This window comes from Heterodontus francisci, chromosome 4 (genome assembly GCF_036365525.1).
Source record: "Heterodontus francisci isolate sHetFra1 chromosome 4, sHetFra1.hap1, whole genome shotgun sequence".
Classification (NCBI taxonomy): domain Eukaryota; kingdom Metazoa; phylum Chordata; class Chondrichthyes; order Heterodontiformes; family Heterodontidae; genus Heterodontus; species Heterodontus francisci.
In genome coordinates this window covers 124,061,879-124,089,504 of record NC_090374.1, presented here as the reverse complement: position 1 = coordinate 124,089,504, position 27,626 = coordinate 124,061,879, and the positions used below count along the sequence as shown (strand labels likewise).

At 47.9% G+C, this 27,626-nt stretch overlaps 1 protein-coding gene across 1 annotated transcript in view; it reads right to left on the bottom strand.

Moving 5' to 3' along the window:
- Positions 1-1,874: 1,874 nt before the first annotated feature.
- lrrc2 (leucine rich repeat containing 2) overlaps positions 1,875-27,626 on the bottom strand; it is a 91,058-nt gene continuing 65,306 nt past the window's right edge. The window contains exons 6-9 of the mRNA XM_068029018.1: positions 18,829-18,981; positions 12,573-12,709; positions 2,327-2,584; positions 1,875-2,062 (exon numbers count right to left, since the gene is read on the bottom strand). Of these exons, the coding sequence (XP_067885119.1) occupies positions 1,875-2,062; positions 2,327-2,584; positions 12,573-12,709; positions 18,829-18,981 (736 nt within the window). The remainder of the gene's footprint in view (positions 2,063-2,326; positions 2,585-12,572; positions 12,710-18,828; positions 18,982-27,626) is intronic.

Here is a 27,626-nt window from a genome sequence, read left to right as displayed (position 1 = left end):
ACTGTGAGGAGGATAATGACAGTCTTCAAGAGGATATAGACAAGTTGGTGGAATGAATGCATTTTAATGCAGAGAAGTGTGAAGTGATGCATTTTGGTAGGAAGAAAAGGAGAGGTAATATAAAATAAAGGGTACAGTTCTAAAGGAGGTGCAGGAACTAGATATTAAAGATATTAAGGGATGTGGGGATAGTGCAGGAAAATGGTATCGAGGTAGAAGATCAGCCATGATCGGGTTGAATAGTGGAGCAGGTTCAAGGGCCGAATGGCCTACTCCTGCTCCTGTTTCCTATTATATTCCTCGGAACAGGGAAATCTGGGGGAATTTGTGCACAAATCATTGAAGGGGGCAGGGCAGGTTGAGAAAATGGTTAACAAGGCAGTTCCACGCATTCCTTTCTCTCTAGGCACCTCCTCAAATCTCCATCTGAACTGCCAACACTCACACTCACCCTTATCCTATTGCCCTCTCACACCCATCCCTCACAGTCACTCTCCTCAAATATTCTCATTCCATCCTCAACACTCATTCCACTTCTTAGACTCAGAACTCTCTGCCCAGTGAAACGAGGTGACCTCCCTGCAGGCTTGGGGTGGGTCCCTCCGTAGGCAATCTACGGCCCACGGAGGGCCACCGGCAGCAAAGGCCACCCCTCCATTAACACCTCCCCCAACCTCATCGACCCCCCCCCTCGCCGCCCCCCCCCCCCCCACCCCCCATCTCTGCGGCCTGCCAGACCGGCCCCAACGACCCCACCTCACTTACCTCCTCTCTGGGTTGCCAGTGCTGGGCTTGCTCCCAGACCTCCACTAGTACCGGTAGTGGCTACCACTCCTGGTGGCGCGGCAAATACTACTGAGTTGTCAGTCCTCTGATTGGCCAGCAGCTCTTGGAGGTGGGATCCCTGTCCTTAAAGGGACAGGGATCCTGCTGATAGGCTGTTAGTTGCCCAAGCACCATTGAATTTCCCTGGGAGGGGGCTCCAAAAGGCCAAGATAGGGCGATGGGAGACCTGCCGACATGACTAATTTCAGCCCTCAGTCTGCCACGTTTCACAGGATGGAGGGATGCCTCACCTTAGTGACTCACTGAAATACAACCATGTGCTCTCCAACTATGAGTTAGCAGCGAAGTGGAGGTGCACCATGAGATGGAAGATGGAGAAAGTACGCAGTGCAGAATCTTCTCAACGTGCTTGCACTTCTCATCCCTTTGCCCTCCCACCTCTGACAGCCATGCTGTCTCCTGCCCCAATGATGTGTCTGCCCCTGCACAGGTCCAGGAGGGACAGTCTTTGGCGGTGCCCTGACAGGTTCCAAAACCCAGAGGACATCTGTCACTGGCATCTCATCTGTCAGAGCAGGGGAATGAGCAACCTGCCTCCAGCTCAAGTGAAGTCACAGGAGTTGCACCACGGAAGCAGATGAGAAAGAATTATTAGCTGCACAAGGGGACTCACTTGGGTATGCATAGCAATGTTTATGGTGTTAAGTTAATGTTTATTTCAATGAATGAAACACTTTATTTGAACTCCTCATTCTCCTGGCCATTTACCCATTTACACTAGACAGTAGCTTTCAGGTGAATGGTATGACCATGTTTTATGAGAGGAAAAGTTGGAATGTACTGTGTTGGGAGCGTGGGGACAGGGTTTCTGATGGTACTTTCAGATGGCCTCACACACTCAGATTAGGTGAAGTGTCCTTGCATGAGGCCATCCCAGACTTCTCTGGCAGCCAGTTGAGAGGCTGCAGGCACCATGACCATATTTGCCTTCTCATCCTCTTCCTCAGAGGTTGCCGGGTATTATGAACCTTCCTCTTCCTGCAGCTCCACTCCTCTCTGCAGGGTGATGTTGTGAAGGGCACAGCAGATCACAACCATTCTGAGACCCTTGGTGGAATGTACTGAAGGACACCTCCAGATCTGTCGAAACACCTGAACTGCATCTTTAGCAATCCAATGGCTTGTTCTATTATTGCCCTGAGGGAGTCATGTGGCTCCTGTTGTAGCTCTCCTCTGGTACACTGGTAGGGTTCCTTACAGAAGTTATCAGCCAGTTCTGATCAAAGGTCACAGACCTGAAACATTGACTCTGTTTCTCTCTCCACAGCTGCTGTCAGACCTGACGTGTATTTCCAGCACTTTCGGTTTTCACTCCAGAGCCTTTGTCTCCCTGGAGCCAGCTGCTGAGGCTGTGTGGAGGAGTGAAAACCTAAGGGAAATGTGACTGCTGCAGAATGAATGGCAGCTTCCAGGATATTTTACAGAGACGTACATGATCACCTTCCGATGGTCACAAACTATCCGAACATTAAGGTATTACTTGCGATTGACGAAGACTCCAGGCTGATCTGAGGGTGCCTTGATTGCCACATGTGTGCAATGTATGAGTCCCAGCACCTGTGGGAAACCAGCCACTGCAGCGAAGTCGCCAGCTCTCTGTGTTTGACTGGCCTAATCCATGACAAAGTGGACATTAATGGGAACCTTGGAAAATAAGGCATCAGTGACCTGGGAGATACACTTGTGGGCAGCAGGTTGTGAGATCCTGCAGATGTCACCAGCAGATTCCCGTAAGGAACTGGAAGTGAAGAAATTCAGGGCTTGACGGCCACTGTCAATGCATGTCTGCCTGGTCCTCTTGGAAGAAAACTTTCTTCCAGGAGGTTATAGATGCCAGCAGTCACCTGGCACAAATAGCTGAGACTCCTCAGGCATTGTTGCTCCGTCATGATGAGGAAGCTCACCCTCTGCCTATATACACTGTGCTGTGGTATCGCCTCCTTCGAGCTACAGCTCTGTGTCCAGCCCTCTGTCCTATGCATGTTTTTTTAAAAATCATTCATGGGTTGTGGGCATCGCTGCCCAGGCCAGCATTTATTGCCCATCCCTAGTAGCCCTTGAGAAGGTGGTGGTGAGCTGCCTTCTTGAACCGCTGCAGTCCATGTGGTGTATGTACACCCACAGTGCTGTTAGGAAGGGAGTTCCAGGCTTTTGACCCAGCGACAGTGATGGAACGGCGATATAGTTCCAAGTCAGGATGGTGTGTGATTTGGAGGGGAACTTGCAAGTGGTGGTGTTCCCATGAATATGCTGCCCTTGTCCTTCTGGTTGGTAGAGGTCGCGGGTTTGGAAGGTGCTGTCTAAGGAGCCTTGGTGAGTTGCTGCAGTGCATCTTATAGATGGTACACGCTGCTGCCACTGTGCGTCGGTGGTGGAGGGAGTGAATGTTTGTAGATGGGGTGCCAATCAAGCGGGCTGCTTTGTCCTGGATGGTTTCGAGCTTCTTGAGTGTTGTTGGAGCTGCACCCATCCAGGCAAGTGGAGAGTATTCCATCACACTCCTGACTTGTGCCTTGTAGATGGTGAACAGGCTATGGGGAATCAGGAGGCGAGTTACTCGCTGCAGGATTCCTAGCCTCTGACCTGCTCTTGTAGCCACGGTATTTATATGGCTACTCCAGTTCAGTTTCTGGTCAATGGTAGCCCCTAGGATGTTGATAGTGGGGGATTCAGCAATGGTAATGCCATTGAATGTCAAGGGGAGATGGTTTGATTCTCTCTTGTTGGAGATGGTCATTGCCTGGCACTTGTGTAGCGCGAATGTTACTTGCCACTTATCAGCCCAAGCCTGGATATTGTCCAGGTCTTGCTGCATTTCTACACGGACTGCTTCAGTATCTGAGGAGTCACGAATGGTGCTGAACATTGTGCAATCATCAGGGAACATCCCCACTTCTGACCTTATGATTGAAGGAAGGTCATTGATGAAGCAGCTGAAGATGGTTGGGCCCAGGATACTACCCTAAGGAACTCCTGCAGTGATGTCCTGGAACTCAGATGATTGACCTCCAACAACCACAACCATCTTCCTTTGAGCTAGGAATGACTCCAACCAGTGGAGGGTTTTCCTCCTGATTCCCATTGACCTCAGTTTTGCTAGGGCTCCTTGATGCCATACTCAGTCAAACGGTGCCTTGATGTCAAGGGCAGTCACTCTCACCTCACGTCTGGAGTTCAGCTCTTTTGTCCACGTTTGAACCAAAGCTGTAATGAGGTCAGGAGCTGAGTGACCCTGGCGGAACCCAAACTGAGCGTCACTGAGCAGGTTATTGCTAAGCAAGTGCCGTTTGATGGCACTGTTGATGACACCTTCCATCACTTTACTGATGATTGAGAGTAGGCTGATGGGGCGGTAATTGTCCACGTTGGACTTGTCCTGCTTTTTGTGTACCGGACATAACTGGGTAATTTTCCACATTGCAGGGTAGATGCCAGTGTTGTGGCTGTACTGGAACAGCTTGGCTAGGGGCGCTGCAAGTTCTTCAGTACTATTGCCAGAATATTGTCAGGGCCCATAGCCTTTGCAGTATCCAGTGTCTTCAGTCGTTTCTTGATATCACGCGGACTGAATAGAATTGGCTGAAGTCTGGCATCTGTGATGCTGGGGCCTTCAGGAGGAGGCTGAAATGGATTATCAACTTGGCACTTTTGGCTGAAGATTGTTGCAAATGCTTCAGCCTTATCTTTCGCACTGATGTGCTGGGCTCCCCCATCATTGAGGATGGGGATATTTGTGGAGCCACCTCCTCCAGTTAGTTGTTTAATTGTCCACCACCATTCACGGCTGGATGTGGCAGGACTGCAGAGCTTAGATCTGATCGGTTGGCTATGGTATCACGTAGCTCTGTCTATCGTATGCTGCTTATACAGTTTGGCACGCAGATAGTCCTGTGTTGTAGCTTCACCAGGTTGACACCTCATTTTGAGGTAGGCCTGGTGCTGCTCCTGGCATGCCCTCCTGCACTCTTCATTGAACCAGGGTTGGTCTCCTGGCTTGATGGTAATGGTAGAGTGGGGGATATGCCAGGCCATGAGGTTACAGATTGTGGTTGAGTAGAATTCTGCTGCTGCTGATGGCCCACAGCACCTCATGGATGTCCATTGCTCGATCTGTTCGAAATCTATCCCATTTAGCATGGTGGTAGTGCCACACAACACGAAGGAGGGCATCCTCAATGTGAAGGCGGGACTTCGTCACCACAACAACTGTGCGGTGGTCACTCCTACCAATACTGTCAGGGACAGATGCATCTGCGGCAGGCAGATTGGTGAGGACGTGGTCAAGTATGTTTTCCCCTCTTGTTGGTTCCCTCACTACCTGCCACATACCCAGTCTAGCAGATATGTCCTTTCGGACTCGGCCAGCTCAGTCAGTAGTAGTGCTACCGAGTCACTCTTGGTGATGGACATTGAAGTCCCCACCCAGAGTACATTTTGTGCCCTTGCCACACTCAGTCCTCAGTGCTTCTTCCAAGTGCTGTTCAACATGGAGGAGTACTGACTCATCAGCTGAGGGAGGGCGGTAGGTGGTAATCAGCAGGAGGTTTCCTTGTCCATGTTTGACCTGATGTCATGAGATTTCATGAGGTCCAGAGTTGATGTTCAGGACTCCCAGGGCGACTCCCTCCCTACTGTATACCACTGTGCCGCCACCTCTGCTGGGTCTGTCCTGCCAGTGGGACAGGACATACCCGGGGATGGTGATGGCAGTGTCTGGGACATTGTCTGTCAGGTATGAGTCCGTGAGTATGACTATGTCAGGCTGTTGCTTGACTAGTCTGAGGACAGCTCTCCCAACTTTGGCACAAGCCCCCAGATGTTAGTAAGGAGGACTTTGCAGGGTCGACAGGGCTGGGTTTGCCATTGTCGTTTCCGGTGCCTAGGTCGATGCCGGGTGGTCCGTCCGGTTTCATTCCTTTTTATTGACTTCGTAGCGGTTAGATACAACTGAGTGGCTTGCTAGGCCATTTTAGAGGGCATTTAAGAGTCAACCACATTGCTGTGGGTCTGGAGTCACATGTAGGCCAGACCAGGTAAGGACAGCAGATTTCCTTCCCTAAAGGTCATTAGTGAACCAGATGGGTTTTTACAACAATCGACAATGGTTTCATGGCCATCATTAGACTAGCTTTAAATTCCAGATTTATTAATTGAATTCAAATTCCACCTTCTGCTGTGGTGACTGCGGAGAAGGCAGCTACTGTTGCTGTTGTTGCTGCTTCTGGTGCTGCTGGTGCTGCAGCTGTTGGTGTGGTCCCTGATGCTGCTCCTCATCAGAGATCCATGCTATGGCTGCTTAAGTTGCTCCCATGCTGCACTGAAGGCTGACAGCAGGGAAGTTGAAATCAAGGTGAGTAAAGTCCAAGATAAAATGGTTTTCAAAAGTTGGAAATCCCCTTCAAAGCAGTGAAATTAGGCTCTTAGGACAGGTTCTGTGAGCGCAAGCCTTTCACAGAGGCTGGCCACAAGCTTTGCAGTTTCACTCTTTAAAGGCTTTCCAGCACATCAGTTTTATTTAACAATGACACCCCCGTTCCGACTTTGGAGGGGAGAGCATATAATCAGGCAGGATGGTGGCGGGGTTGGGGGGGGGCCCTGCCACCTTCCCACCTCCACCCAAACTAAGTCCTGGGTGGGAAGGCCTCTGAATGGCCTTCCCGCCCCACCACCAATTGAGGCCCTTAACTGGGCAATTAATGCCCAATTGAGGGCCTCATCCCACCTCTGCTGGTATCAGCTCAGTGGCAGGCGGGCCTGTCACCTCATGGGGAGCATGCCAAGCAACCCCGTGCAGGTTGCTTGCTGGGTCTGTGGGGGGACGGGGGGGGGTCCCTCGTTAAAAGGCACGGTGCCTGATCGAGGGACCTGGCAATGGGAAGGGGTGGGGTCTGCTGAGAGCTACCCCCTTGCCCTTGCTGCTGACCCCACTACACCCCATTCTCCCATGACCCGCACCCTACGAAACACCTTCCGCCCTGACTCACCTGTGGCCTAGATCCAGTGCCTCCAGTGAGTCCAGTACCAGAGTAGCCACTGCCTCTGTGGTGGTGCTGCTCAATGAAAGAGCTGCTGGCCTCTGATTGGCCTGCAGCTCTCAGCAGGTGGGACTTCCATTGCCAGAGTCCTTAATCCCGGGGAAGGTCCGCTACTGTCCACTTAAGTGCCTAATTGGCACATAATGCAGCAGGCCTTCCCCAGAGGAGGCGATGCGGTGCTCTTGCCAGCTGTTTAGCCAGTGGCTGAGACACCCATTGCCCAGATAAAATCTCAGCCTCTGTTTCTCTTTTGTTATATTGATCAATTTCCACTCGTCATGCACCATTCACTGACAGTAGAACTGTGAAGTAGAGATTCTGTTATTTCTTACCCATTTTTCTTAGGATTACTGGAGGTATTCCATCAGGTGCCAGAACTTTGTCCTCCTTTAACTTAACTAAACTATCCAGTAATTTATTTTTATTTATTCTGTTATGCCCAGTAAACACATATCATATTCCTAACTTTTAAGATGTGAACTTTATTCGATGTGGACTCTTTGAAATTGACTTTTCCTTTTAAAAAGTGGACAATGTGCTGAAAAGAGGGCTGTCAAAGATCATATGACCCGGCCCGAGTATTCAAACACTGCCTCACTGTCTCAAAAGGATAAAAGGATACATTCCAGACTAAAAGGTATCAACTACACATATCCTGAAACCATCAAGAGACATTTCTGAATTGAATGGTTTTCTTTTGAGACAAAGGTGTGAAGTAGCCTTATCATAACAGAGTTGTACCCAACCAGACATCAATAGATAGCCATGAAATTCCACATCTTGCTCCATTATGTGGTCACATCAGGGGAGAAGGCCATGTGTTAACTAACAGAAATGCTAATGTGCTGGCTTTTGACCTTAAAAGGTTGCCTTCTGGAGAGAGAGGGAAGATCACAACATCACAGAAAGCAGTCCAGCGAGAGGCTGTGGAAAGAGATTCAGCCAAAACAAGGAAGAAGCCCTGCTGCTAATTCTATACTTCAACTTGGTGCAGCAGAGAACTGAAAGTGACCACCACCTCCGATCTGAAGTCTTAACCACCAGGAATCTACAACACCTCAACAAGTTCAAAACTACAAACACCCAGGCCTGTACCTTTAAAAGAGACTGTCCTCCTTAGAAGATTCAAAAGGTTTACTGTGAACCACGAACACCTACCTCACTTTAAACCACTTACCCTTTTCCTCTCTATCTATTCTTGTGTATGTGTGTGTGAGTGAATGCGTGCGTGAGTGAGGTTGCAACCATTTTGGGAATTGTGTAAAGATAGTTATTTTTTTTTAACCTATAAGAAAACCTGTCGTTTGTCTGTTTTTTTGACCCTAAAAAACAATCAGAGACTAACTGTTCATTTTAAACAAAACACGATTGCGGTCAGTCGGGAAGTGAACAGTGAGAACCACCCACACCCCTTACCACCTGCCCACAACAATTCTAATATCTCTCATCTTACTTTTAACTAATTCAGAATTTGTCTTCTCCCCAATATCGTTCTCTCTTATAAACCATAAATTAAAGTACTTATTAAGTATCTCAGCTAATTTCTGCTTATCCCCTATTAACTCACTACACTCTCTTCTCAAAGGTTCTGCCTCACAGTCAACAAAGCAGCACACAAAAACCTACATCTTCATTGTGCTGAAATTGAGACTCATTGCACCACCTACTAATCTAAATCTACTTCCTAGGAACTTAAAAATATTCTTCCTTTGGTCTTTCCCTCCTACAATTTGAAGACTTTCAAACAAATGCTTGCTGATGCTTAACTACTCTTTCTTCATTTTCTTCACCTTTCCTACTCTTTTTAACCTTGCTGGTTAAAATCCTAAACTTCAATGTGGGCTTTTTCTTAGTTTCTCAGTAAAAAAATCTCCAATTTGCATGTAAATTAACAAATTAGCAAATCTTCAGGCTGGATTTTCAGCCCCTCCTGGGGCCAGGATAAAATAGCTCTGCCACCTGGCATGCCAGTTCCCCAGCACCATCCCACTTCTAGGCCATTTTTGTGGAGGTGGGATCCGGGGTCAGCAGGGCTACCCACCCGCACACGGCGTATAGCCAACACGGCTCACTAACAGCCTAATTGAGGCCAATTAAAGGAGGTCAACTGGAATTTTCCAGTTGGCCTCCAGGTTCCCGCAGGTAGTGGGGGCCAGTTTAGGTGCCTGGAGGGGGGCACATGATGTCAGACTGGGGGGGCAGCATTCCAGGCAGACCTAGAGGCCCATCCTGTAGAGGGGATCCCCCACACACAGTAGTGACCTGGCTGCTGACTCTGCTTTTTAAATAACGATTTTACAAAGTTGGAGAAAGGGTGCCTCTATCTTGAAGCACCCTCTCCCTTACTTACCTTCCATTGCAGCCTGCTGCTCCTTTTGAGCTGATTGGCCCTCCAGTTCCAAGAGTCCGCCTACCTTCCTTACTTGTACAGCGAACCTACCCTCTGGCCATTAATTGGCCACCCTGGGGAACATCATAGGTGAGTGACTGTTTTCCCCCTGGGGACAGGTTTGGGACTCCGGGGGGGAAATTCAGTCCTTCATCTTTATATCATTACATGCCTTTATTGTTATTTATAGCCACTCCCCACGAGTGGCTCTCGAGCAGAGCAAGACTACACCTTCTTCTGGCAGGGCAGGGATCCTGAAGAACCAAGACAGCATGGTGTGGGCTTCGCCATCAGAAACTCCTTGCTCAGCATGATAGAGCCTCCCTCAAATGGCTCGGAACGCATACTGTCCATCCGACTGCTCACCACCTCTGGTCCAGTACACCTACTCAGCATCTATGCTCCAACACTCTGCTCCCCACCTGAAGCTAAAGACCAGTTCTATGAATAACTCCATAACATCATTAGCAGCATCCCCAACACCGAACACCTATTCCTGCTGGGGGACTTTAATGCCAGGGTTGGGGCCGACCATGACTCATGGCCCTCCTGCCTTGGGCGCTATGGCGTTGGAAGGATGAATGAGAACGGGCAGAGACTGCTTGAGTTGTGTACCTATCATAACCTCTGCATCACCAACTCCTTCTTTCACACTAAACCCTGTCACCAGGTTTCGTGGTGGCACCCAAGATCGCGTCGTTGGCACCAGCTAGACCTCATTGTCACAAGGCGAGCCGCCTTAAACAGTGTTCAAATCACACGCAGCTTCCACAGTGCGGACTGCGACACCGACCACTCCCTGGTGTGCAGCAAGGTTAGACTCAGACCAAAGAAGTTGCATCATTCCAAGCAGAAGGGCCACCCGCGCATCAACACGAGCAGAATTTCTCACCCACAGCTGTTACAAAAATTTCTAAATTCACTTGTAACAGCCCTTCAAAACACTCCCACAGGGGATGCTGAGACCAAGTGGGCCCACATCAGAGACGCCATCTATGAGTCAGCTTTGACCACCTACGGCAAAAGTGCGAAGAGAAATGCAGACTGGTTTCAATCTCATAATGAAGAGCTGGAACCTGTCATAGCTGCTAAGCGCATTGCACTGTTGAACTACAAGAAAGCCCCCAGCGATTTAACATCCGCAGCACTTAAAGCAGCCAGAAGCACTGCACAAAGAACAGCTAGGCGCTGCGCAAACGACTACTGGCAACACCTATGCAGTCATATTCAGCTGGCCTCAGACACCGGAAACATCAGAGGAATGTATGATGGCATGAAGAGAGCTCTTGGGCCAACCATCAAGAAGATCGCCCCCCTCAAATCTAAATCAGGGGACATAATCACTGACCAACACAAACAAATGGACCGCTGGGTTGAGCACTACCTAGAACTGTACTCCAGGGAGAATGCTGTCACTGAGACTGCCCTCAATGCAGCCCAGCCTCTACCAGTCATGGATGAGCTGGACATACAGCCAACCAAATCGGAACTCAGTGATGCCATTGATTCTCTAGCCAGCGGAAAAGCCCCTGGGAAGGACAGCATTACCCCTGAAATAATCAAGAGTGCCAAGCCTGCTATACTCTCAGCACTACATGAACTGCTATGCCTGTGCTGGGACGAGGGAGCAGTACCCCAGGACATGCGCGATGCCAATATCATCACCCTCTATAAAAACAAAGGTGACCGCGGTGACTGCAACAACTATCGTGGAATCTCCCTGCTCAGCATAGTGGGGAAAGTCTTTGCTCGAGTCGCTCTGAACAGGCTCCAGAAGCTGGCCGAGCGCGTCTACCCTGAGGCACAGTGTGGCTTTCGTGCAGAGAGATCGACCATTGACATGCTGTTCTCCCTTCGTCAGATACAGGAGAAATGCCGTGAACAACAGATGCCACTCTACATTGCTTTCATTGATCTCACCAAAGCCTTTGACCTCGTCAGTAGACGTGGTCTTTTCAGACTACTAGAAAAGATTGGATGTCCACCAAAGCTACTAAGTATCATCACCTCATTCCATGACAATATGAAAGGCACAATTCAACATGGTGGCTCCTCATCAGAGCCCTTTCCTATCCTGAGTGGTGTGAAACAGGGCTGTGTTCTCGCATCCACACTTTTTGGGATTTTCTTCTCCCTGCTGCTTTCACATGCGTTCAAGTCCTCTGAAGAAGGAATTTTCCTCCACACAAGATCGGGGGCAGGTTGTTCAACCTTGCCCGTCTAAGAGCGAAGTCCAAAGTACGGAAAGTCCTCATCAGGGAACTCCTCTTTGCTGACGATGCTGCTTTAACATCTCACACTGAAGAGTGCCTGCAGAGTCTCATCGACAGGTTTGCGGCTGCCTGCAATGAATTTGGCCTAACCATCAGCCTCAAGAAAACGAACATCATGGGGCAGGACGTCAGAAATGCTCCATCCATCAATATTGGCGACCACGCTCTGGAAGTGGTTCAAGAGTTCACCTACCTAGGCTCAACTATCACCAGTAACCTGTCTCTAGATGCAGAAATCAACAAGCGCATGGGTAAGACTTCCACTGCTATGTCCAGACTGACCAAGAGAGTGTGGGAAAATGGTGCGCTGACACGGAACACAAAAGTCCGAGTGTATCAGGCCTGTGTCCTCAGTACCTTGCTCTATGGCAGCGAGGCCTGGACAACATATGCCAGCCAAGAGCTGGCATCATTCCATCTTCGCTGCCTCCGGATAATACTTGGCGTCAGGTGGCAGGACTATATCTCCAACACAGAAGTCATCGAGGCGGCCAACATCCCCAGCTTATACACACTACTGAGTCAGTGGTGCTTGAGATGGCTTGGCCATGTGAGCCGCATGGAAGATGGCAGGATCCCCAAAGACACATTGTACAGCAAGCCCGCCACTGGTATTGGACCCACCGGCCATCCATGTCTCCGCTATAAAGACGTCTGCAAACGCGACATGAAATCCTGTGACATTGATCACAAGTCGTGGGAGTCAGTTGCCAGCGTTCGCCAGAGCTGGCGGGCAGCCATAAAGACAGGGCTAAAATGTGGCGAGTCGAAGAGACTTAGTAGTTGGCAGGAAAAAAGACAGAGGCGCAAGGGGAGAGCCAACTGTGCAACAGCCCCGACAAACAAATTTCTCTGCAGCACCTGTGGAAGAGCCTGTCACTCTAGAATTGGCCTTTATAGCCACTCCAGGCGCTGCTTCACAAACCAGTGACCACCTCCAGGCGCGTATCCATTGTCTCTCGAGATAAGGAGGCCCAAAAGAAAAAAGAATAGAGAGAGAGTAAATTATAAAGATACTCCAGCTTTTACCTCTCTCTTTCAAATCCTTAAAGTACATTCGCATCAAGTCTTTTTCAAATTCTTCTTGATCTTCATCATCTTCAAAGATTTCACTGAGCATCTCATCTTCTATGCTGTCAAGTGGATTTTCCCGCAGATCAATGTATCTGTTAATACAAAAGAGAAGAGGTTTAATCCACCCATCTAATTTGACATTGGCCTTTTATTCAGGACAATATCAAAACATTAACCACTTTTTTTGTATACTGCTGAGTTTGGAAAAAAACAGATGGCCTTACTTTCTGACTGCCAGCTCCCTTTCAACCAGCACCAAGGGATTTTTAAGCACCACTTTTACCAACCAAACAGATAGATTGGACGCTGAAATAAAAGCAAAATACTGCGGATGCTGGAAACCTGAAATAAAAATAAGAAATGCTGGAAATACTCAGCAGGTCTGGTAGCATCTGCGGAGAGAGAATCAGAGTTAACGTTTCACGTCAGTGACCCTTCTTCAGAACTGACAAATATTAGAAATATAAAAGGTTATAAGCAAGTAAAGCGGGGGGGGTGGGGCATGAGATAACAAAGGAGAAGGTGTAGATAGGACAAGGTCACAGAATAGCTGACCAGAAGGTCGTGGAGCAAAGGCAAACAATATGTTAATGATGTGTTGAAAGACAAAGCATTAGTACAGATAGGGTGTTAACGGACTGAAAATTGAACAGCTGCAAGTACAAACATGAAAAAAAACAGTGGGTAAGCAAACTGAACAAACTAAGATTAAATAAAATAAAATAAACACAAAAAATATATATATAAAAAAAGGAAAAAGAAAAAAATAACTAAAAATAAAAGTAAAATGGGGGGGGCCCGTCATGCTCTATAATTATTGAACTCAATGTTCAGTCCAGCAGGTTGTAGTGTGCCTAATCGGTAAATGAGATGCTGTTCCTCGAGCTTGCGTTGATGTTCACTGGAACACTGCAGCAATCTCAGGACAGAGATGTGAGCATGAGAGCAGGGGGGAGTGTTGAAATGGCAAGCAACCGGAAGCTCGGGGTCCTGCTTGCGGACTGAGTGGAGGTGTTCCGCAAAGCAGTCACCCAGTCTGCGTTTGGTCTCCCCAATGTAGAGGACGCCACATTGTCAGCAGCGAATACAGTATTCTACATTGAAAGAAGTACAAGTAAATCGCTGCTTCACCTGCAAGGAGTGTTTGGGGCCTGGGATAGTGAGGAGAGAGGAGGATGATCTTTTGGATATGGAGGCTGATGGGGTGGAAAGTGAGGACAAGGGGAACCCTGTCGCGATTTTGGGAGGGAGGGGAAGGGGTGAGGGTAGAGGTGCGGAAAATGGGCCGGACACGGTTGAGGTCCCTGTCAACCACAGTGGGGGGGAATCTTTGGTTGAGGAAAAAGGAAGACATATCAGTAGCGCTGTCATGGAAGGAAGCATCATCAGAGCAGATGCATCAGAAACAGAGAAACCGGGAGAATGGAATGGAGTCCTTAGAGGAGGCAGGGTGTGAAGAAGTGTAGTCGAGGTAGCTGTGGGAGTCGGTGGGCTTATAATGGATATTAGTCGACAGCCTATCCCCAGAGATGGAGATAGAGAAGTCGAGGAAGGGAAGGGAAGTGTCAGAGATGGACCATGTAAAGGTGAGAGAAGGGTGGAAATTAGAAGCAAAGTTGATAAAGTTTTCTAGTTCGGAGCGGGAGCAGGAAACGGCACCGATACAGTCATCAATGTACTGGAAAAAGAGTTGGGGGAGGGGGCCTGAGTAGGACTAGAACAAGGAATGTTCGACTTATCCCACAAAAAGACAGGCATAACTAGGACCCATGCGGGTACTCATAGCAACACCTTTTACTTGAAGGAAGTGAGTGGAGTTGAAGGAGAAGTTGTTCAATGTGAGAACAAGTTCAGCCAGGCGGACGAGGGTGGTGGTGGATGGGGGCTGGTTGGGCCTCTGTTCAAGGAAGAAGCGGAGAGCCCTCAAACCATCCTGGTGGGGGATGGAGGTGTAGAGAGATTGGCTGTCCATAGTGAAGAGGAGGCGGTTGGGGTCAGGAAACTGGAAATTGTCAAAATGATGTTGGGCGTCAGAAGAGTCATGGATGTAGGTGGGAAGAGACTGGACCAGCGGAGAAAAGATAGTCAAGATAGGAAGAAATAAGTTCAGTGGGCAGGAGCAGGCTGACACAATGGGTCTGCCGGGACAGTCCTGTTTGTGGATTTTGGGAAGGAGGTAGAAGCAGGCTGTCTGGGGTTGTGGGACTATGAGGTTGGAAGCTGTAGAGGGAATAGAGATAGATTGGACCTCAGTTTAACATTTCAACTGAATGATGTGACCTTCAACAATACACTCTCAATACTAGATTATATACTTAAATCTTGGAGTTGGACTTGAGCCCATAACCAAGTGACCAAGGCAGGAGTGCTACCAAATGACTTTACCTGTAAGAAAGTAGTGGGGGTAAAGGCTAAGTTAATAGTAGCCAAAAGAAATTGCCAACACCAGATGAACCTTCCCAAACCCTCAGCTGCTCATCTCCACTTCTGGTATTGTACCTCCTCCTACCTAACTCTTCAAATCAATGGAGGAAAGGTATTTGAAAGCAGAATTAAATACTGATGTGGTAAATTTTCAGGGTTACAGAGAAGGCACAATCTCTGTAGCTGGTGGTAATAATATTTTACTTGGAATTAAATAGAATGTACAGCACAGAAACAACCCATTCGGCCCAACTAGGCCATGCCTCTTCCCACCCCTCTTCATTGTTATCAGTTTCACTTTCTATTATTTTCTTCCTCATGTGTTTATCTCGCACCATCTTAAATGCAACTGTTATTTGTCTCAACTACTCCTTGTAGTAGTGTGTTTCACATTCTGACCACTCTCTGGGTAAATAAATTTCTCCTGAATTCTCCACTCAATTTGTTAGTGACTATCTTATATGTATGGCCCCTAGTTTTTGTCTTCCCCACAATTGGATACAACTCTTTGTGTCTACCCTATCAACCCTTTCATAATTTTAAAGACTTCTATTAGGTCACCTCTCAGCCTTCTCTTTTCCAGAGAAAAGAGTCCTAGCCTGTTTAATCTTTCCTAATAGAAATACCCTCGCAATTCTGATATCACTCCAGTATATCTTTTTTGCACCTTCTTCAGTGTCTCTCTGTCTTTCGTAAAATAAAGGAGACCAAAACTGTGCACAGTCTTCAAAATGTGGTCTAGCCAAGGTTCTATACAAGGTTAACATAATTTTTCTGCTTTTCAATTCTATTCTTCTATAAATTAACCCCAGTGCTTTGTTTGCTTCCTTTATGGCCTAATTAACCTGTGTTGCTACTTTTAATGATTTCTGTATTGTAAGGAGAAGCTTTTTATGTTGTCTGATGCAACATAAATGAGATGCGTGGAGTTCAGTTGGTTGAAGATCTCAAACAGTTTATTAACAGCCAACAAGTATATACAGTGCAGAGCAATCTATTTACAGGATTTGCCTCTTGGTGTTACAGTAGCAGAGTGAGACTAGTATGTAGTCACATAACTGCATCCTGGTACTCAGCACATTAGCATACTAAGATCTTAAAAGGACATCACTCTTAAATGCAATCATACAACATATATCTGCAACCCCTGTGTCCCCTTGCTTCTCTGCTCCATTTGGACTCTTATTTTCTAAGGAATATGTGACTTCTTATTCCTCCTACTAGAATACACTATCTTACACTCGTGTAATGAAATGAATTTGCCAATTACACATAATTTCTGCATGTTTATTACTATGTATATGAGGATGAGCAGAATGACATATAGAAGCAATACATTTTTATTCTGCTAATTAAACCTGTACTCTTAAAGTGGACGATTTTAGAATGCATACCCAGGAAAATCCCACCAGTTGAGCACCTGATAGCTCAACAGGACCTAAGTCTCCTTGGAGGAGGGATATGTCTCTTGCAAATCTAGATTGGGGCCAGAAGTTGCAAAGCTGAAGGGCAATCAATGCTTGAAAGAATGGGTCCCATTGCAGCGGGGACAATACATCACCCCAATAATTAAAAAAAAATCTTGGCCTTTTCTTCAGCATGATTCAAGCCTTGGACCATCCCTTTTGGAACAGCTGGATGCCAATCTGAGTTTCAGCTATGTCAGCAAGGTGGGAGCCCCTTTTTTTATTTGTTCATGGGATGTGTGCATTGCTGGCTAGGCCAACATTTATTGCCCATCCCTAATTGCCCTTGAAAAGGCAGTGGTGAGCTGCGTTCTTGAATGATTGCAGTCCTTGTGATGTAGGTACACCAACAATGCTGTTAGGAAGGGAGTTCCAGGATTTTGACCCAGTGACAGCGAAGTAACAGCGATATAGTTCCAAGTCAGGATGGTGTGTGGCTTGGAGAGGAATTTGCAGGTGATGGCATTCCCATGCATCTGCTGCCTTTGTTGTACTATTCGAGGCACTGGTCCCTGTGCAGATTATTTCAATAATCCCTTTGCTGGGATTTGGGATAGAAACATTGACGAGTGAAAATATCAGGTGTAAATTCTGCCTTACTGCATTTCCAATGATGCCATGAGATTTTTAGGACTGGGAACAGTGTCACCCTAAGGAAGTAACACAGTGCACTTCACAATGCAATGCTCAACTAATTCTAACTGCATTACTCTTAATTATTCATGCATACTGTTGTAACATGTGCCATGTCAGAACAAAGTGTTGCAGTTTCAAAAGTTATACAAAACAAACTTCAAAAATATGGAATACTGATGAAAGGTCACAGACCTGAAACGTTAACTCTGTTTCTCTCCACAGATGCTGCAAGACCTGCTGAGTATTTCCAGCATTTTCTGTTTTTATTTTAGAAATATGGTACCTGTTTGTTTATAATTGAGATATGTATATATATATATATATATGTATGAAATAAGTTTATGCCAAAGCTGTTTTGAAAATGCAAATGTAGGAAGAAAAAAATTATTCTTGATTGTCTGCTAGATTTACAATGTTTGATCACGCCCATTGCAATAATTTTACTTAGCTTTTTTCCTTCCATAGTTATTTTCAGATTATTTTTATTGTAGGAATGCTACCTAATGTAGTCAATAAAAGGTTAAGTTTATTGTTTGCTGGAATAAACGCTTTGGTGCTACACATTGTATTGTGGGACATTCCTCTCTGATTAGGAACAAAGGCAACAGAGCGAAGACAAGTTTGATAAATCATTTTACCAAAGCGCAATGCTGCTTTTTATGAAATACACAAGGCCAAACAAAACAGAGCAAACAGAGAAAAAGCGATAAATCTGTTTGACTGACTGGCTGAAAATGATGTTGCTAAAACATCCAAGATAATTCTTAAAACAACGGTTTGTGCCAGTGTTAACTAATTTACCTTCAGTTTCAAATCACTGCAGGAGCCCATCCAGTAAAACCTTCTCAAGTTTAATGTCCCAAGATTTTCCACCTTTTTGGTCTGGTTTACAGTGTGCCCTGTACTCTTGACTGCACTATCAGCCTTTAGCTGTCACCTCTATGTACCTCTCCTCCCAAACCCTTCTTTCTTGCTACATCTCTCCTTCAACAGCCTTCTCAAAATCTACTTGACTACTCCTTTGCTCACCTTTTCTAAATAGTCTCCTACTCCTGGTTGGTGCTTTGCTTTGTTAAAGATGCTGTGTAAGTCCAAAGTGATGTTGATTTGTGACATTGGACCCCCACCCCCAGCCCATGCCAGTTCTAGTACCTCACATCGTCCCAGGATGCCCTCCATAAGTGCTGTACATCGAGTCCATGCTGTTCATTCAGTGAGTGCCATTCATTCAGTAAGTGTTGTTCATTCATGTGCACCAGTAGATATTCTTTCTGTCAATTAATTAATGTGCAGGAGTAGCCTCACAGCTAATGATAGTCAGCCAAGAATTTAAATCTCAGCTTCGAATGACACTGGGTAAGTTTCGTCAGTCAGACTCTTTCCACTAAATAGAAAATTGCACAGCAATGGAATGGTCTAGTTAAGGGGGTAGGAATGATCTATTGGAACTGGTGCCACCTCGCACCCCTCACAATAGCAGATTTTTGAGTGAGTCAAACGGTAGCATTGAGAACACTATGGAAGTACCAGACCATACAGCTCTTGCAGTTGAAGGATTAGCTGGTGACAGTAAGCATAATTGAGGGCTTAAAGGGAGAGTCAAGGGGCAAAAAAGGAAAGGTAGACAGAGTATTTAAGTATTTATAAAAGTTGAAAAAGGAAAAATTATATTGTGTAGTACTTACTTTAGATTGGGGTCAGTTGTCAGAGAAGTTGGTAAATTCTTTATGTCATCGCCACTGACAACTAACATCTTTAGGTTAGTCATTCTGCACAAGACTTTGGACAGGTAGGTCAGCTTGTTCTTCTGAAGAAACAGAGATTCTAGCTCATTGAGTCTGTGTAAATTATAAAAATAGTACACAATATTGGTCCTAGCTTCACAATCATAGTAACGGAGACATTGATCCTGAGTAGCTCAGTTTTCCTTCCTTACAAGTTTTTTTAAAAATTGTATCGATTAGATTATGATTAGAGATACAGCACTGAAACAGGCCCTTCGGCCCACCGAGTCTGTGCCAAACATCAACCACCCATTTATACTAATCCTACACTAATCCCATATTCCTACCAAACATCCCCACCTGTCCCTATATTTCCCTACCACCTACCTATACTAGTGACAATTTATAATGGCCAATTTACCTATCAACCTGCAAGTCTTTTGGCTTGTGGGAGGAAACCGGAGCACCCGGAGAAAACCCACGCAGACACAGGGAGAACTTGCAAACTCCACACAGGCAGTACCCGGAATCAAACCTGGGTCACTGGAGCTGTGAGGCTGCGGTGCTAACCACTGCGCCACTGTGCCGCCCTCCTGTATCCTTAAAAAAAACTGGAGGTTTCATTATTTAAAACAATGTATTTTTACACTTAAGATTGTGGGGCCAATTGTGCAGTTCTGTTGCTGTGGTGTTATTGGGGGGGGGGAGTTTTATGGATATAGCGAAATTTCTGACGGCAAAATCGTAAATTGGTGGCACTTCCACTTCCACCCATTTTGCCAGTTCCCACACGATTATATATTAAAAGTTAAGTTCTGACAGCGGGAAAGGGAGACACTTGCGATCATGCAGTGGAGATAGCTTTCCATTGGTGGATCTCGCTGTTATTCTGCAAAGCACCATTAACACCACGGCTATAAAATCATTCCGCGTTGCAAGCATGGAGGATCACCAGTCTGCCTGTTCTTTAATCGTTTGCAGACATTTATTTGAAATATAGCTTAATTCATTCTTATTGTTTATCCTCCCTCATCTGTTACTCATTCTCTGCCACACCAGCACCAATTCCCATTTATCTTTAACTCATCTCTCCATCACCACTCCCACCACCACCGTTATGGCAGCCAGTAGGCAGAATCCTGCCCCACAGTTCAGTGATGCTTCCCTGCATGTCCTCCTCCAGGCTGTCAGGGAAAGGTGGGAGGTCCGTTCCCTGCAGATGGACTCAGAAGAGCCTCCCGCCTGACCAAGGCAGCCTGCATGGAAGTGGCGTGGGGTCACTCGTAGGACCTGGGTTCAGTGTTGGAAACGGGTGACTGACTTGCTCAGATTGGCGAGGTTAAGTGATGTGGACAAAGCTGTACAAATGTTTAGTTTAGTTTTAGTTTAGTTTAGTTTAGTGATACAGCACTGAAACAGGCCCTTCGGCCCACCGAGTCTGTGCCGACCATCAACAACCCATTTATACTAATCCTACACTAATTCCATATTCCTACCACATCCTCACCTGTCCCTATATTTCCCTACCACCTACCTATACTAGGGGCAATTGCTAATGGCCAATTTACCTATCAACCTGCAAGTCTTTGGCATGTGGGAGGAAACCGGAGCACCCGGAGGAAACCCACGCAGACACAGGGAGAACTTGCAAACTCCACACAGGCAGTACCCAGAATTGAGCCCGGGTTGCTGGAGCTGTGAGGCTGCGGTGCTAACCACTGCGCCACTGTGCCGCCCCATCTCGTTGGCTCCGTAAAACCTTATCTCTGGCAGTGGGCAGCCATGCCTGTGTTCGAATGTGTGTTCAGCCTTGGTACCATATAGTAATTGATTCTGGAGAATGTGTAAGTCTGGCGCCTGCTTGCGCTTGGATGCAACCTGCGACTGATAGGTGAGAATGACTGATGTCAATGTATGTAGACAATGGATGTTGGGCATCATTTGACATGTCATGAAATCAGAACATTCTCCTGCAGGACAGGCAGACTCATAACTAAAGGGAGCGGACCAAGACAGGGGGTGGTGTCCCAGATCTCCATCTCCTGACCCCAGCAGAGAAGGAGGCTCCACAGATAACTGGAGAGGAGGGACGAAGAGCGGTAGCATATGGCGAGGCAGGATCATCAAGGCATCAGGATGAAGTGAAATAAAAGCAAAATACTGCGGATGCTGGAAATCTGAAATAAAAACAAGAAATGCTGGAAATACTCAGCAGGTCTGGCAGCATCTGTGGAGAGAGAAGCAAAGTTAACGTTTCAGGTCAGTGACCCTTCTTCAGAACAGGTGGTGACAGTAAGCATAAGAAGGGTCACTGACCTGAAACGTTAACTTTGCTTCTCTCTCCACAGATGCTGCCAGACCTGCTGAGTATATCCAGCATTTCTTGTTTTTATATCAGGATGAAGTGTCAACTTTACTGTTGCAGCCATATGTGCACACAGGAGGATCATGTGAAAAAGTGTCGACTTCATGCTGTGATGATGCTTAATGTTTGTTTTCCACTGCAGGCACCCACACTCGAACGATGGGACGTCATGAAGCCGAAGACACCAGCTCTGGGGAAGATGAAGCTAATGCCCCAGAGGGTGCACTATCATCTGCCTCTTCTTCCATCTCTGTCAGCACAGATCCATCCACACAGTCTGCAAGGGATTTGCAATCAGAAGCAGGGTCACAATCTGGTGGGCATGGCACAGACACATCCCAGCAACTGCTCAGCCCCACGCTGATGATGATCCTCTGTTTGAGGCTACAAGAAGACTGCTGGAAGTGCAGCGATCTCATGGGGAAAATATGTCGGAGATGCCTGAGGCCAAGTGTGGCTTTGCGCATGCCATGGAGGAGTCCCCGCAAGCCATGATGTCTGCCATGCCCCAGCCGTATAAGCGTTTGGCTTACTCAATGAAAAGTTTGGTGAGCTCCGTGGTGAGTCTGGTTGAGCACTCAGCCCATATGTGCTCTGACCTGCACTCCATTGCTGTAGCCTTGGTCTCCATGCAGCAATGCCTAAGCAAAAAGGGGACAAAAAACCTGGACCTCCCTCCAGGTGACCCTTCCCTTCATGGAGACAGGCAGTGCCATCGTGCACCCAGATGGAGGAGGAGCACGTGCCAGATGCCCTGGGACCTTCCACTCAGGACATCCCCAGGGTAAGCGGTGTCTCTTCTCCACCGCCCCCCCCCGACATTGACCCTCTTACCTCCAGCAGGCAAGCACACGGGGGATGCTCAAGAACCAGTGCTGGAGACCCTTAGTAGAATGGAGCCATCAAGGCCCGTTCCTCCAAAGGACACTCGCCACGGTCATCCAGGGCAGAAGGGCAGCACAATGCGCACACTGCCTCCACCTCAGCTGCTAATGTTGGGGTAGCACCAAGACCTACTGGGAGGAAATGCAAACTGAAGGAATTATGAGCACAAAAGTGGCATGGGTGTTTAAAATAGTTTCTCTGCAAATGTTAATATTTGTCAATATATTTATTTGATTTAATTTTTGATACATTATCATATCTTATTTAAAGTTGCCGAGGTGAAAAGGATAATGATTATGGATCCTTTATGGCCGGCGTGCTTTGATGCTTACAAAGGATTACCAGACATGGCCATTGTGTTGTCCACGCTGACATTTGAGCCTTCAGTCTTCACTGACAGCTAGTTGTAGCTTGAAGTATCATAACAGTTTTCCATAGGGACATGCCTTCAAATGTATGTTCTGTATGCCCCCCCTTATCTGCTTTTATAGGAGCTGTTGCGGATCCATCACAACCCGGATCCATAAGAAGGTGCAGGTATAATCAATGTGATGTAATTGTGTAGGAGCCTCTGATCAAGGGGTAATGCCTGGATGCAAGACACTTTTTCCAGTGAGCCACAGGTTGTTTTAAAAGTCGTTTCGAACATATAGGGCATTCAGCATATCTCCACTGCAGGTGCAATTGCTGTTAGTACACGATGCCTGTTTTTAGATTGCAGTAATGTTTAAACTCACATAGATATGTGAACATTCCAGGAAGGTAAAGTTTTTTTGCATTTGAACTTTAATTGTACACGTGCCTCACTCTTCGCTGAAGCGTCCAAAGATAAGGTTCTCTCTGATGTCTTTTGCATGTCACCCCATGGTCCTAGCATCCATTAAATTCTCGTTCACATTATTGGCCTCTTCCTCAGGGTCTTGAAATTCATCATCATCTGAAAAGGACTGCTGCTCCTCCCATTCCTCCTCATGCAAAATATGTCCACGTTGTATTGCCAGATTGTGCAGTGCACAGCAAACTTTGATTATTTGTGAAGCCCTCTCTCTGTGGTGCGTACTGAAGCGCCCCTCCAGACCATTCAAGGCAGCGGAAGCACATTTTCAGCATGTCAATGGTGTGTTTGCTGATGGCTCTGGTGGATGCGTAAGCAGCTTTGTATTGCTCTACTGCTGCACTTCGGGGATGCCTCACTGGTGTCATTAACCAAGTCCAAAGTGGGTAACATTTGTCACCTAGGATTCAGCCATCAACTTGGGCTGGTTCTTCAAAAACTCCTGGTAGTTGTGAGAGTCGTGACAGCTTCCTGGGAAACGAGCACAGACCTGCATGATTCTTCGCCTGTGGTCACAAACCAGTTGAATGTTTAAAGGGTAAAACCCTGGAAAGCACCGCCAGCAAAGAAATTGAGTACAGCAGTCACCCTGAGGACAACTGGCATGGGGATTCCCACCAAAACCACACGGTTGCAGGTCATGTCGCAAGATCCCATAAATTTCAGTGCTCATGTCATCTCTCCCCCAATTCCCACACTCGTCACCATCGATATGTGCACTCTCACCCTTGATCCTCAAGTTCTCCAACTCAATGTCATTGCCGAGTCCCATTCACCTCCCTATGATTCCATCGATAACCCAACCCTAAGATTAGACCTGCCTCCCCCTACCGAATCCAACTGTCCTCTGTGACTGTGACCATTCCCTCTGCCACTCAGTACCCTGAGTTCGTCCCACAGGACCCCGACATTGACAGCACTCACCTTTAGGCCCGCCATGACCATCACATGACCATTATCTGCTCCAAATACCACCACCCCCCACCAACTGCAGTAACAGCAAAAACTAGTTAACACCATAAACGCTAGATCATTTCCTCCCCTGCACCTCCAGGGACCCGAGACCCCTCCCTGTGTCCTCCTAGGCTACCCTCCCTCTGCACCTCCAGGAACCCAAGACCCCTCCCTGTGTCCTCCTAGGCTACCCTGCCCTGCACCTCCAGGGACCTGACACCCCCCTGCGTTCTCCCCTCCTCCCCTCCCCAGTACCCTCCAGGCCCCTGAGACCCCACCCTGTGTCCTCCCCGGCTACCCTCACCCATACCTCCAGGCCCCCGAGACCCCACCCTGTGTCCTCCCAGGCTACCCTCCCCTACACCTCCTGGCACCCGAGACCCCACCCTGTGTCCTCCTAGGCTACCTTCCCTCCGCACCTCCAGGGACCCGAGACCCCTCCCTGTGTCCTCCCTGGCTACCCTCTCCCTGCACCAGGGACCTGGGACCCCACCCTGTGTCCTCCTAGGCTACCCTCTCCCCGCACCTCCATGAACCCAAGACCCCTCCCTGTGTCCTCCTAGGCTACCCTCCCTCCGCACCTCCAGGAACCCAAGACCCCTCCCTGTGTCCTCCCTGGCTACCCTCCCCTGCACCTCCAGGAACCCGAGACCCGACTCTGTGTCCTCCCAGGCTACCCTCCCCTGCACCTCCAGGGATCCGAGACCCCTCCCTGTGTCCTCCCCGGCTACCCTCACCCATACCTCCAGGCCCCCGAGACCCCACCCAGTGTCCTCCCAAGCTACCCGCCCCTGCACCTCAGGCACTGGAGACCCCACCCTGTGTCCTCCCTGGCTACCCTCTCCCCACACCAGGGATCCAAGACCCCTCCTAGGCTACCCTGCCCTGCACCTCCAGGGACCTGACATCCTTCCCTGTGTCCTGCCTGCCTCCCCTCCTCCGTACCTCCAGGCCTCTGAGACCACACCCTGTGTCCTCCCAGGCTACCCTCCCCTGCACCTCCAGGAGCCCGAGACCCTACCCTGTATCCTCCCAGGCTACACTTTCTCCGCACCAGGGACCTGAGATCCCACCCTGTGTCCTCCTAGGCTACCTTCCCTCCGCACCTCCAGGGACCTGAGACCCCATCCTGTGTCCTCCCTGGCTACCCTCTCCCTGCACCAGGGACCTGAGACCCCACCCTGTGTCCTCCCTGGCTCTCTCTCCCTGCACCAGGGACCTGAGACCTCACCCTGTGTCCTCCCCGGCTACACTTTCTCCGCACCAGGGACCTGAGATCCCACCCTGTGTCCTCCTAGGCTACCTTCCCTCCGCACCTCCAGGGACCTGAGACCCCATCCTGTGTCCTCCCTGGCTACCCTCTCCCTGCACCAGGGACCTGAGACCCCACCCTGTGTCCTCCCTGGCTCTCTCTCCCTGCACCAGGGACCTGAGACCTCACCCTGTGTCCTCCCCGGCTACACTTTCTCCGCACCAGGGACCTGTGATCCCACCCTGTGTCCTCCTAGGCTACCTTCCCTCCGCACCTCCAGGGACCTGAGACCCCATCCTGTGTCCTCCCAGGCTACCCTCCCCCTGCACCTCCAGGGACCCAAGCCCCCACCCTGTAAACCACACCCATGTTTTCCCCACCTCCCCTGCAAAGGAATCATCCTTGCTGGTCCCAAGCCTGGAGCCAAACATTCATTCCAATGTTGGCCTTCCTTGTGCCGAAGAGTTTAAGAAAGAAAACCACAGACCTCAGACACAACTGCACAAAGCTGACTGGTGCACACCACCTTTAAATGAATGTGAACCGGGTGCCACGAGATTCCCGTGTGACGCTGACTAAATCGGGTAGGTAGGAATTAATTGGAAATAATTGTAAGGTAATTATAAATATTTATGCTTGATGAATGTATGGACTGGCCCTCCCACTGGACGCCATGAACCCCGACCAGCCGCAAATATGCCGCTGACTTAATCTCAAAAATAAAACCCGCCGTCGAGAATGCAAAATATCACCTCCCCCCTAATTAAGTCACTCCGTCCGCCACAAAAGCCATTCTTGCAGGCCCCATTAAATTCCCCCCATGCAGTGACTAGACGTCGTTCCGCCAGGGACGGATCTTAGCAAGAAGTGGTTAACTCATTTATGAATATTAAAAATGCTCTGTGTCTATGCTGGCCCAGGCAAGGAGTGTGATGCATGTATGGGTGGAATTTCCAATGAAGTTGTACTTTCAAAGTGCAGGATAGATACAGAGAAACTATTTCCTCTCAAGATTAAGGGGACATAATCCTCAAATTTGAGCTTGGCCATTCAGGCGCAAAATCGGGAGGTGCTTTCCACATAAAGAGTAATAGAAATCTGGAACTCTCTCCTGATACCACTTTCAGGCAGATCTCAAAATGGGAAACAAACACTCCTTATGAAATAGGCAGAAATCTTCATTAAATAGTTAACTCTATTAAGTTACTTCTATTAAATCTATTAAATCATTGTAAAACCCCGATGTTATGTTTACGTACTAATATGTGGAGCATGTGCCATGCACATTCTGCCCATTGGTGCCAAGCATTAAGCAGCATAATTAGTTGTCCTTAAATGGACCATTGGAGGCTTCTCAGTAAAGGGTCCCAAAAGCTTTTCTTTTACAGTGACTTTTGTGGAGTCAGGAGGTGTGTGAAGTGTGTTGAAGGTGGTAAAAGTAGGATGGGTGCCAACCCTGGCAGCATTTAGCTACAAGAAATAGAGTGGGGCATGTGGGCCTGGCAGGTATTTTGGTTAGAGGGGAGCCAGAATAATCAGAAACAGAAAGTACTTGGAACTGTATTTTAGCAAGGTGCAGGCCAGGAGTTATTTCAGTGGGGAACTGAGGCTTGCTAAGATGGCAGGTGAAGTTACTTGACAGGATCAGGAAGGATTTACCTGAAGAATTACAAGATCAAGGAGATGCAGCAAGGGCAGTCATGTGAAGGGTCTGTGGAAGAGAGGTTTGGAAGTACTACATGGAATTCTGGGTGGGGGAGGAATGGGAGAGGGGTTCTGGGATGTGGAAGCACTAGTGAGGAAGTGCTGGGTGCAGTGGGAAGGTGGACTTGATTGTGGCAGCATGGAGAGTGCAGTGATGGGTTGTGGTAGCACTAGAAGAGGAATGCTAGGTGTGGATGTGGTGGGAGGGAAGTCTTAGGGGAGTGGCAGCACTGGAAAGGCAATGGTGGGGCATTGGAGCTTTGGAGAGGGGGTTGATTAATGTTTTAGGGTACTGCTGACAAATGCTCAATGAAAGGGGTTTTGTTGGGGTGAGACTGGCAGTGGGCTTAAAGTAATGTGTACTTGGCATCAGGCTGGTATTAATTGGCAATCTCATTCTGAGAGGCTGGTTTGAGAAATGGAAAAATTGTCATATGTCTACTGGGAACTGTATTGATATTGCCCAGACTCATTTCACATCGAACCTTTGGAGGAGGCTGTCAATTTATCAGTCTGGGATGGATTTGAATCCAAAGGTGAAACACTAGGACTAACAAACTGCAGCATCGTATTACCTCCAGTAATGTACGTTTATGAACAAAAACCCACCTGAAAGGAAGATTCCTGCATTGCAGTTTCTATTGTATATGGGTTTATAGCCTATGCGGTACTAGTCAGGTGCATGTCACATTGTTGGGGTCCTCTACTCTTTTGCGTATGAATTGGAGCTCTAATGAGCCTAGCACACAACCAAGGCACAGAGT